This window comes from Venturia canescens, chromosome 10 (genome assembly GCF_019457755.1).
Source record: "Venturia canescens isolate UGA chromosome 10, ASM1945775v1, whole genome shotgun sequence".
NCBI lineage: Eukaryota > Metazoa > Arthropoda > Insecta > Hymenoptera > Ichneumonidae > Venturia > Venturia canescens.
In genome coordinates, this window is record NC_057430.1 from 15,266,410 (window position 1) to 15,276,828 (window position 10,419).

Genomic DNA, 10,419 nt, shown 5'->3' on the forward strand with positions numbered 1-10,419 from the left:
ACGCCCAACTTTCAACATCAAGTGATGCTATTAAAGTTTTCAGTAGCGAGGATTCGTACGAATACCGAGAGAAAGAGCGCGAAACATGGAAAGGGGTAAACTCCAGTTTCGGAGGTTAAATAGTAGCTCGACATTGTTGAAAACCTGTCCGGGCCAGATCCCTCCCATTTCCGGTGCTAATGTTCTAACTGCAAGTGTGAAACCAGCCGCGAGGACCTTTTGTCAAGGGATAAAACGAAAAGGACCTTCGAACTTTCCAGTGTGTTGCACGCTTTCGTCTCCTCACAGAGCATACCCACCGTCGCTCTTGCCGAAGTGTAATTTCGAAATTGCATCGTCGACTAGCTCCACCTACGCGACCTGTCAAATACCTCAATCAAAAGCAGTCAAAAGACAGTTTCCAGTTTTATTTTAGTTCCCAAAACTATTAATTAGCATTTAATCCCCAATACACGGAAATGTCTCTCCATCGACACATGTGCTTCTAGTCCGGAATGTACTCGAATTGCTTCGATCGTCGATACGCCAGGGTTTCTTCCGCAAATTACTCCCAATAGATAGAAACGTTGAGAACTGCAATAAGCCGATTTAATCCTCTCTTTTAATCCTAACCTCTTAGCAAGATTAAATTCAAGTCGTACGATGCTTAGTGAAGCCGGGAGCGTTCCTTGTCCTACGTGTTTTATCTCTACATTCCAGCTAACTCACCGTTCGAGCACTACTCGAGCAAAACTGTCTTGGTTATTCTCAACGATCTGTCTTCGCTGCAATTCTTGAAAACAAAATGTTCAGAACTTTAATAAATACGAATATAACCTGCAAAAATGATTGATCCTTTCCGGCTTCGGATCAGGTCGATTTTTCTCAAAGGAGCCGACGCATGCGAGCAATTTTCTGAAGCAGAGTCAAATTTCTTTGATTCGTTGAACTTTTATTGCAAAACGTAAAATTTTCTGTTTCAAACATTATTTCATGCGACGAACTATGTAATCGAGAATTTTTTTTATCGTTTTTCGTTGACGATATTTTTACAGTTGGCAGAACAAATACTATCTTCAAAAAATATTTCTGGCATAACTGACATCTGTACACGAGTTGGAACTATTGAAATAAATTCTTCATGTTTGCCTGCTTTATCGCTATGACGCAATTATAAATGTTTGAGCAGCATTGTTCTGGCTGATTGATCAACGCGAATCGCCTCCGACAAAAACGACGTTCAAGTCTGCCGAATTTCTATAAATAACGAGAAATTCTTGTCGGAGCTCATTCAGTCTGATATTAAAGTCACGAAACTCAGTTTGGTTTCGACCGACCAGCTCAAAAATTTCTCACATACCTCTCGTTTGTACGACCAAATGACGACGAAGAACAGCGCCAATGATCGACTTCCGATGCACTCGGCGACAGAAAGAGGTTTCGTCATTATTTTGCTTCAAAACTTTCAAAAAATCCACTTCGGTAGAATCACAAAGCGAAAACCAGTTAGAGGGTTTCGTATGTCTCTCATTTACCTTTTTTCTGGATTTTCAGAGTCGACGAGGTGGCTGCGAAGATCTGCATCGAATCGAAGAGCGTGGAAGGGTGGTTCGTTGTTGCTCACTTTGGCGGTACTGAGCGTCACTCGAGGAACGCTTTCACAAAAGCCGCCGACAGGTGGCGCGATACGAGTCTACAATAATTTCGACTCCCTTGGCAAAAACACGAGATTCGTACCTCAAAATGGCAAAGAAAGTTCGTTATTTAGCGAACGAGTGGTCAAAGTTTTTAAAAATCCACCAATAAGGCCGAAGTACGAAAAGCCGGCGGAGAGCGACGTCATATTCGCCGGTGACTTTGGCATGGAATTTTGCAGCAGCCTTGACCGGCTGTTCGAATCTTATTTCAGTGAATTGAAAATCGAAAATTTGAACAAACCTTGGCGAATTTTCACCAAGAACTGGACTGACTGTGACGTCGCTGAGCATTTCGGCATAAACCCGGTGCATCTCGACGACCATCTTTATTCCTACCTCCTCGTCAGAATCCGGAGAATTCATGACGGTAAACGGATCGCAGGCTCAGTCAAAGATCTTGAACGCGACGAAGCAGTCGGTAAGAAAATCGACAGCATCGCTGTCAATGATAACCCCGATGGCCTCGCCGATGTTACTCAATTTATAAGTAGCGTTGGCTCGCATTACGTTCGTTCTTATACCACGGGAAATTCCCTCTTTCAGGTAAGAAAAGGCTCAAAATGCTTTTCCCCGTTCTCCAGAAACACGGGCCACTGAATAGTCATGTTCTCTTGCTAAATCTCAACTTTTCTACAATCAGCATCGATCGTCTGTAATTTTATTTTTTTTTCTAGGTTTTAGTTTATCCAAAAATTTTCTTCGATTCGCTAAAAAATGTGTTGTACCAGCGAAGGCTGGCTGATCTGTCAAGAGGCCAACGGGTTGCTTTCGATGCGGCTTATTACAACTTCGAGCACAATGGAACGATTAAAACAGCGAGTGGAAATCGTTCGGTCGAGGCTTGGGCAGTCGAAAATGTGCCATATGAAAATGGCAACAAATATAACGATCTTTTGAATTCCGTTTGGCAGAACGAAGCAAAGTTACGACGATTGAATCAACTCCTGCAAGACGAAGTTATTCTTCAGCTGAATCTCCGATCCGTAGCACCGCTTTTTAAAGAGCCTCAACGTCGTAACCAATTCTTGGAAATGATAAAAAAATATTTTGAAAATGGACTCGGAAATACTCGTGAATTATAGAAGCGAGATCGACAGTAAATGCTTGAACAATAAAACGTATGAAAATAATTCAAATGAAAAGTTGAATTAAGAACACTCGGCTGAAGAATATTTATGATTTAACGTTACTGTAGTTCTTTGTTAACACGTGTTCTGTGAAGGCAAAAATATCGCTTGAAATGAGTCTCTTGAGAGTGATTCTCAACTTGAACATTTTTTATCTCTCTTATTTAGTCGTTGGCCTGAAACTTTCCATACGTGAATACGAGGACTTAATATTCGTTGGGAGCCTTATCAACACGTCACTTTGTGGCATCAAAAGAAAAAGTGTCGTTTCACGTAAAGTCTCTTGTCTAATTTTAAACGAATTGGTTCAAAAGTAACCGAGGAAAATGAACGAGAATAAATCTTTTTCCAGCGTCATAATTTAGGCTCCCGCTTTGGTGCCTCGTAAGGGTCCATCGAAGACCTAATCAACTGAAAATTTGACTTTGAATATATCTATATATTCGAATCTCTCAAGTGACGGGCAGCTCCACCTGGGGGCGAGGTTTCATCAACGTCAGGCTCTGTTGTGGTATCACGAGAATCTGATGAATCAGAAATTTCCGAATAGGGCGCATTATGCCAGAGTATAATTATTCATTTTAATTTATTCATTATTTAAAATTCATGAGTAGCAAAAGTTTCTTTCACAGTTTCAAAAGATTCTCTGTAATTGTTCATTATTCTTGGACTATAAAAGATGCAGTATTTTTCAAAAATAGGAGCAAGAAAAATTCCACACGATCATTATTCTTACAAACGACTTAGAAATGGAATCATTAGTCCAATTCATTGAGTTTAAACTAACTTTTCGTAAACACAGAATCTACGATTATTTTTTCTGCTGTTCTCTCGCCATCTCTTTCACACTTGTTGTCTTGTTTAAAAAAATGAACAATCTCGTGGGATTGGGCAACAATATCGTGAAAACGAGATTTTATTGATTCATAATATTGCGTCGATTCTCTCGAGCGATATTCAATATTTTTAATGAGAAAAAGGTATATTCATTAAATTGAGGAAGAGTGAAAAAATGGGCAGTTGAAAAAAACGTCAGTTGTGGCGGCATCGTTTTGTTTGTTTTCCTTTCTTTTCGACGCCTCAACTTTACAAGCTAACTCTTGATATTTCTTGAGATTTGGTTTACGTATGAGGAGTCTGGACAGCGTGGCAAGGGAACTAGGGATTTTTATCATGAAACAGAGCAGCTCGACAAAGTAGAATTTCGTGATCGTACTCGGGAGACAAACATCAGGGATAAAGAATGTCGTAATGGCCAGGACGATAAAGCAAATGTACCGCCGGCGTGGAACCCTCAGGAAAATCATGCGCCGTTACTTCTGTTCCAGCACCACGATCCATGTATCGAACTCTCACACCCGTACCCAGTGCCGTGCTCATTGCTATTATGTGAATGTGATCCGATTCTTTGTACATTGGCTCCACTTCCTGCCAATCAGAATTATCGAATTAGTACCATTTACATTGCTTTTCGTCGGTTATCTAACAATGAATCTAACAATTCCAATATCTTTTGAATGTTTTTAACGGCCTGTAAGTGAATTTTTTGTTGAGAGATCCACACGCATCTTATTCATTTTTCAATTGATCTTTAATAATAAATGCAAAAATTTGTTTGCTACGGGTTTAAAAACAATGTTCTTCAGTACTTTTTGTCAGTAGACCTCTAAGGAAAATGCTTGGGTTTGATCATGTTTATAAGCTCTGGACACATTGAAATTCTCTAACATAAGTTCAATAAGTTTACCTGGTGACAAAACTCTGTAATGGTACGACCACCTTCGATGAAATGCTGATAAAAATCAGCTTCGCGTTGTAATTGACCAGAAGTTATTAATCTAAGATAAACAACAACGTAATCCGAGTAGCCTTGTTCATTGAAAAATTTGTGCAATTCCGCATGACTCGCCTCTGTACCGCCACCAACTTTTTCTATCACCTCCATAAACTGTAAAATGAAAAATAACTCTTAAAGGGTTATCACATTGGTTACGATGGAAATGAAATCTTAAAAAAATGTATGCATCAAGCAAATCGAATTCTGAGGATGCTAATAACTTTGATCCCATTGAAATTTGAATGTTGCGTAATTTCAAAAAAATCTAAGGTCTAATCTAAGGAATAATCGCTTGTGAAGAAACTTCCACAAAGATTTTCTGAAAACAATGATCACATTACTGAATTGTTTTTTCCTGTTGATGACTGCAATTGAACTTACCGTATCATGAAAATCTTCTACGGTAAATTGAGGAAAGCCCAAAGCAACTAAATTGTCTTTGCTTTTGAGAGCCAAGTCTTTGAATTTTTCATACTCCTCCTTGTTGTTGATGAGTCTTTCAAGATATGCATAACTGAAAGCTCGGAAGAAGCAATTGCCATCGGGTCTTGTTCTACGGAAGTAGGAATATTTTTGTCCAAGGGCTTTGGCCTTTGATAGATAAACTTCGTCCTCCTCGTACTCGCGTTCAAGGCTCTTCAAAGACTCTTTTTCGCCCACCAAAGCGATCGATTCGGAAATCTTTATTCGAAAAATTACACTCATATACAATCGCGATTTCGAAAGAACAAATATTCCGTCATTCGATTGATCGATTTATTACTTATCAATAGGAAATCAAATTTAACCTCTTTCTCGATACGCCTTTGTTGCTGAAGTATCAACTCATCCTGATTCACTTCTAAAATGGTAATAAAAAACATCGAAAATAACCATGATTATTTCGGACTCCTCGTTATTCGCAACTTCACTATTGCTCTCTTCATATTTTACTTAAAAAACCAACCTGTACTTCCCGGCTGCTTCGTATTAGACACGTCGCCCATATTTTCACCCCTGATACAATGTGTCTTTTCGAAAAATCTTTCGAAGACACTGTCAAAATAATTTTACCACCACCAGCCAAAAACAAAAGTAGGCCGGCTTTTTCACACTCGTTCGTTCGCCACCGCCACCACACAACCTAGATTTACCTCCTCGCTGCTTGCCTCACTCCCTTACTTCTTGTGTTAGCCAATAATATATATGTCAACTCACAATCATCGCGTCTGTGTCGCTTAATTGTAAATGCCACTTCACTATTAAATCGTTTTTTTTTTTCAGTGATTTTCTTCGATGACCTAAGATGAAAATATTTTTACTGAGAGACACTAGAATCGGCGACTCTGTAAAAGGTTTATAAATATAAAAGCATTTCCTTAGAATCCCCTCTCCCCTCAGAGGACGTAAAATTTTGTCCACTTTTGGTAAATACTGTCGCCGCCATCTCCGACAATGTTAGTGAATTGCGAACTGTCCTTAGCCAAGCGGTCGAGTTGGGTCGAGTTCGTTGGAGCAGTTGGAAATGTCAATAATCGACATAAACACAAATAAGTTATACTTACGAAAGTTTGAGGAGCTTATAAAGTAACGATCGACATGAAAGAATAATTAGAATTTGATCGTTGAGTTTGGAAAAAGTCTAAATATGGCTTCGGCGTCGAGCACCAGTGCGCGTAGCCTCTTTGTCGAGTCTAAAATGCGACTCGCTGACAGAGTTCAGGTTAACGTCAATAACATTGCCTCTCTCGCGAGACAAATTCAACGGGGCTCGAAAAGTAGTGATGTAAGAAACTTCTTTGAGGAATTATGATCCGCGAATTTAAATGAGAAAAGATTCGCATGAGGACCCAAAATATGTGTTGAATTTATGATTTTTTTGTGAATGATTTTTTTAGAATTTAGCAAGAACAGCAAAATCCCAGAGATTTAAATATAAAACGACTTAATATTCCAGGTGCTGATGCATTCAGCTAAAAATTTCACTCTGCAGGAGCACAGTCTTGAAAACGCAGAAGTAAATTTAAAAAAGCTTGTCCTGATGACGTCTCACTTGGAAATACAGTTGAATGCCATAGACCGCAGTTCCATGAAACTGGAAGATGTGACGGAACAAGTGCGAGCGATGCAGCGATAAGGCAGTATTATTTATTGTAAATAAACACAAGAATACGTTATTTATAATTCCCTTTATTCACTTTACTCCCTTATTTACAATTTATAAAATATTTTCAAAAAGAAATCATTAAACCGAATGAACACCTTTGACGAAAGCTTCGACGGAAGCTATCGGAGCATCTGGTAATATTCCATGCCCCAAATTTGCTATGTATCTAGTCTTGCCAAAGTTCTCCACCATTTTACAGCCTCGTTCTCGCACGTTTTGCTGAAAAAACAATTTGTCTTTGAACTACGCAGCTTACTAAAGTGTTGGTCCTTAGAATGTTTTCATCAGACATTCTGCAGTTGTTCACATTCCTCAAGATACAAATTTAGACTGTACCTCTGTTCCATAGAGCGCGCATGGGTCCATATTTCCTTGTAACGTCACCTTTGAGCCCAACCGAGTTCTCGCTTCCTGTGGATCCACTGTCCAATCTAAACCTATCACATCGTAGCATTCATCCTTTGCCAGGATTTCTAGTGACTTCATAGTCGCTCCCTTAGGAAAAGCAATCTGGAGAAAATACCATTATTTCATTATTCATTAATTCGATCAGTAGATTCCATGAAATTCGATATTCCACACGAAATCTAAAGAAATTTTCATCTGAAAGTATTAACGGTTCATCACCATTGGCACTCTTGGTATCGCAAGTTCATCCAATTTGGTCTTGACTTTTTTGCTTATTTGTTTGATGTAATTGAACGAAAATTCAACGAAAAGTTCGTCATTCAAATAATCGCCGTTGCTTTCGAATACTTGAAGAGCTTGAGCTCCTGCTTTGACTTGCATCACGAGATAGTCCACTATTACATCTGTTATCATTTGCAAAAGCCTGTGAGAATCTTCTGGGTATTTGTAAAGCCACGAACGGGCCTGAGCCATTGTCGAACTTCCTCCTCCTTGTACCATGTAACCCATCAGCGTCCACTGTCAAACAATTCCCACAATAAAAACAGGACTAACAAAAACTATTCTACGATTATTACACTGCAGTTAGAAAGTATTCCATTGCGAGAAAACTATAAATAAAAAATTCGTTGAAAAACCCATTGATTTTTTACAACACGAAGAACTAAATATTGATTCCATATTTAACAAAGCACTCAACCCCATCAACGAGGCTTTTTTTCCATGTAATTGAAAAATTTTCATTCCCTGAGTTACCAGATAATTTAATTATCAAAGTCAGTCATATAGATTTTAAAGTTCAATTGTCATACTGGTGCTCCTGTGAATCCTATAAGAGGTACTTTTCCCTCCAGACTGTGTCTCGTGAGCGTTATTGCCTCACCAACGTAACCGAGATCTTGGTCCACATTTGGTTTTTTCAGTCTGCTCATCTCTGTTGGAGTAGTCAATGGTTCAGGTAGAACAGGACCCTTGAAAGAGGGAAATAATTTTGAAAATCAATTGTCCGATTGCTCATTGTCAGCTGATTTCGATTTCTTTTCCAAGGATTATGATTTTCGTTGATAATTATTCGTGAATATATTTCTTGGGGAAATCACATTCGTTATTTCCATAAACTCACCACTCCTGGTCTCATTTCGACGACCAAACCCATTGCTTGTGGAATAACGAGGATATCAGAAAAAATTATACTCGCGTCCAAATCGAAACGACGAATCGGTTGCAAGGTAACTTCGCAAGCGAGGGCTGGAGTCTGACAAATAGTAAAAAAATCATGTTTCGTCCGAAATTCACGAAATTCCGGCAAGTATCTGCCAGCTTGCCGCATTATCCAAACGGGAGCTTTATCTACTTCCTCTCCTCGGGCTGCTTTCAAAAACCTATCGTTTTTTAATGCTGGAAAATTGTGCTGAGCCATGCTGAAATAACAAAATTTTTGAATCGTAATTTCCGGGAGTGGAACGAAAGTTGTCAATTATTTTATTGTTTTACAAACTACAATGGAATCATTGCACCGGGAACAATTACTTTTTTTCATATTTCATTACGTTGTTCTACAATTTTTATGTCATGATTGTTTTTGTAAATTCATGTTTCACGCTCACTTTCAATTGTTTAGGTGATAATTTTCTTTCACGTTCAATGATTTCCTGTTTTCGTAAATACACACTATTTTATACAATATTAAACTTAGTCGAAATATCCAAACAGCATATTCGTTACAACTGTTCTCCCAGCTGACTGGGCTGACTGGATTTAATTTCCCGATAAACTATCTCTCGGGGCACATGGAAAGTCGATTGCAGCGCCACTCGTTCGAACTTTTTGTCTCCGTGCTTACTTCGACAATCCGCTGGTACAAGAAATAGTTGAAATTTCTCGTCGATAAGAAAATCGAACGTCTTATCAGCGGTTGATGGAAGACTAATCCAGCTACAAGAAATTTGAGGTCGACCAGTGTTTGAATAGTTCGTATCGTTCCCGTTTTTACATCAGAGAGACACTGTAACCTGGACAAAGTGGACAAACGGTAACCGAACGAAAATGGTGGAGGTACGAATTTCCATCGCGGATTCTTCTCGATGTTTGTGCGTGAATTACACGTAAACTGTTGTTGTTATGATCACGAATTATGGTTTGATCGAATAAAAGAAAAAAATAAACGTTCACCGATAAATCCGAGCAGACGAGGACATCAATCCAATGAATAACAAGAGTCGCACTGCTGGAACTATCCCTCGATGTTTTAATTCTCCGACAACGTGAACTTAACTGTCAATATATCTTTTAATAAATCATGAGTCTAACAATCGAACTGACCTTCGTCATGGTGAGGTACAATCAACGATCGATGATTACTCTTATCGGTCGATTCTGTCTCAAGGTCAATATAGGGAACGAGTCCCTCGAATCTATACTCATTGTGTTGGGGCTATTTGTGGCATTGATAAATACGAGGGGGAATAAATACGGAACATTTTTCCCTGCCTCGCGTTAAATCACCGTTCTTTATATTCCATTATTTCGCAAACTGTTAAATTTGGCTGATATAATCGGAATTTTTTGTCCGAGTAGTCTCAACAAAACTGGATAATCAATTTCTATACAATTTCATGTCGTAAGATACTTATTACCCGAAGCGAAAGTTGAAAAAAAAATACAAAAATTTCAACAGACAACATTCTCGAAGTTTCTCGTGAGCAATACTGCCACTCATTATCGAGGCTCACAGCTCCCAATGGCGTGTTTAGAGGGGAAAAAAATCGAAAATACGTATCGCGGGACTTGTTCATCGATGCAGGAATGAGGAAAAAATCGTACGGATAGTGAGAAATTTTTCGTGAACTATGAACACTGCGATAACGAAAAATCGGAGAAATTTTATACAAATACCCGGCGTGAGCGAAATGATATAACTATTGAGACGTTCGACTAATAAGATTTCTATCTCTCTTATTTCAAATACTATTTTTTTCGAAAATATTCGTCTTCGAAAGTTCTCGAAACATTCACTCGTTGATAGCTTTTGAACTAACAGAGATATCGACAGACGTAAGTTTTTTCATTTTTGAGACTCGTCAGTCCATTTTCCTGACATTCTATTCGAATTTATTGATTTTTCTTCAGTTCGCAAATCGCGTTTTCAGTAGATTTTACGATCCCAAATTCTGATTTGACAGGCCTAGAGCTGTTCTTTTTCAATTGGTACTGACAATAAGGAAA

At 38.7% G+C, this 10,419-nt stretch overlaps 4 protein-coding genes across 6 annotated transcripts; 2 read left to right on the forward strand and 2 right to left on the reverse strand.

The window, feature by feature from the left end:
* The first annotated feature begins 1,217 nt into the window (after nucleotides 1-1,217).
* Nucleotides 1,218-2,921, forward strand: LOC122416976 (torso-like protein). Its single transcript, XM_043430155.1, has 3 exons — nucleotides 1,218-1,416; nucleotides 1,534-2,219; nucleotides 2,351-2,921. The coding sequence occupies exons 1-3, from the start codon at nucleotides 1,359-1,361 to the stop codon at nucleotides 2,756-2,758; spliced, it is 1,152 nt and encodes a 383-aa protein (XP_043286090.1). The 5' UTR covers nucleotides 1,218-1,358; the 3' UTR covers nucleotides 2,759-2,921.
* A 769-nt stretch (nucleotides 2,922-3,690) lies between these two features.
* LOC122416979 (ubiquitin thioesterase otubain-like) lies at nucleotides 3,691-5,876 on the reverse strand. Its single transcript, XM_043430160.1, has 5 exons — nucleotides 5,587-5,876; nucleotides 5,429-5,481; nucleotides 5,022-5,321; nucleotides 4,551-4,751; nucleotides 3,691-4,231 (listed from the first exon to the last, which is right to left on the reverse strand). The coding sequence occupies exons 1-5, from the start codon at nucleotides 5,624-5,626 to the stop codon at nucleotides 4,034-4,036; spliced, it is 792 nt and encodes a 263-aa protein (XP_043286095.1). The 5' UTR covers nucleotides 5,627-5,876; the 3' UTR covers nucleotides 3,691-4,033.
* A 153-nt stretch (nucleotides 5,877-6,029) lies between these two features.
* BORCS7 (BLOC-1 related complex subunit 7) lies at nucleotides 6,030-6,803 on the forward strand. The gene is made up of 2 exons (XM_043430161.1): nucleotides 6,030-6,405; nucleotides 6,577-6,803. The coding sequence occupies exons 1-2, from the start codon at nucleotides 6,268-6,270 to the stop codon at nucleotides 6,754-6,756; spliced, it is 318 nt and encodes a 105-aa protein (XP_043286096.1). The 5' UTR covers nucleotides 6,030-6,267; the 3' UTR covers nucleotides 6,757-6,803.
* Urod (uroporphyrinogen decarboxylase) lies at nucleotides 6,794-10,097 on the reverse strand. 3 transcript variants are annotated; one of them, XM_043430156.1, is made up of 8 exons: nucleotides 9,517-10,097; nucleotides 9,367-9,427; nucleotides 8,725-9,206; nucleotides 8,318-8,615; nucleotides 8,007-8,165; nucleotides 7,414-7,713; nucleotides 7,123-7,296; nucleotides 6,794-7,005 (listed from the first exon to the last, which is right to left on the reverse strand). In XM_043430156.1, exons 3-8 carry the CDS (start codon nucleotides 8,739-8,741, stop codon nucleotides 6,865-6,867), a joined length of 1,089 nt encoding a protein of 362 aa, XP_043286091.1. In that variant the 5' UTR covers nucleotides 8,742-9,206; nucleotides 9,367-9,427; nucleotides 9,517-10,097; the 3' UTR covers nucleotides 6,794-6,864. The 3 variants fall into 3 exon arrangements, with proteins under 3 accessions (XP_043286091.1, XP_043286093.1, XP_043286092.1); XM_043430158.1 differs by having other exon boundaries at nucleotides 9,038-10,096; XM_043430157.1 differs by having other exon boundaries at nucleotides 8,802-10,094.
* Nucleotides 10,098-10,419: the final 322 nt, after the last annotated feature.

What these genes read in the sequence shown, in the direction of transcription:
- LOC122416979 (XM_043430160.1), bottom strand. Translation starts at nt 5,626, where the DNA reads ATGGGCGACGTGTCTAATACGAAGCAGCCGGGAAGTACAG. An exon ending in TAGAAGATTTTCATGATACG is followed by an intron (nt 4,752 to 5,021) that starts GTAAGTTCAATT and finishes TTCATTTTACAG; the next exon opens with TTTATGGAGGTGATAGAAAA. An exon ending in TTACAGAGTTTTGTCACCAG is followed by an intron (nt 4,232 to 4,550) that starts GTAAACTTATTG and finishes TCTGATTGGCAG; the next exon opens with GAAGTGGAGCCAATGTACAA.
- LOC122416976 (XM_043430155.1), top strand. Translation starts at nt 1,359, where the DNA reads ATGACGACGAAGAACAGCGCCAATGATCGACTTCCGATGCACTCGGCG. An exon ending in GCACTCGGCGACAGAAAGAG is followed by an intron (nt 1,417 to 1,533) that starts GTTTCGTCATTA and finishes CTGGATTTTCAG; the next exon opens with AGTCGACGAGGTGGCTGCGA. An exon ending in CGGGAAATTCCCTCTTTCAG is followed by an intron (nt 2,220 to 2,350) that starts GTAAGAAAAGGC and finishes TTTTTTTTCTAG; the next exon opens with GTTTTAGTTTATCCAAAAAT.
- Urod (XM_043430156.1), bottom strand. An exon ending in TAGGATTCACAGGAGCACCA is followed by an intron (nt 7,714 to 8,006) that starts GTATGACAATTG and finishes ATTGTTTGACAG; the next exon opens with TGGACGCTGATGGGTTACAT. An exon ending in GCGCGCTCTATGGAACAGAG is followed by an intron (nt 7,006 to 7,122) that starts GTACAGTCTAAA and finishes TTGTTTTTTCAG; the next exon opens with CAAAACGTGCGAGAACGAGG.
- BORCS7 (XM_043430161.1), top strand. Translation starts at nt 6,268, where the DNA reads ATGGCTTCGGCGTCGAGCACCAGTGCGCGTAGCCTCTTTGTCGAGTCT. An exon ending in GGGGCTCGAAAAGTAGTGAT is followed by an intron (nt 6,406 to 6,576) that starts GTAAGAAACTTC and finishes TTAATATTCCAG; the next exon opens with GTGCTGATGCATTCAGCTAA.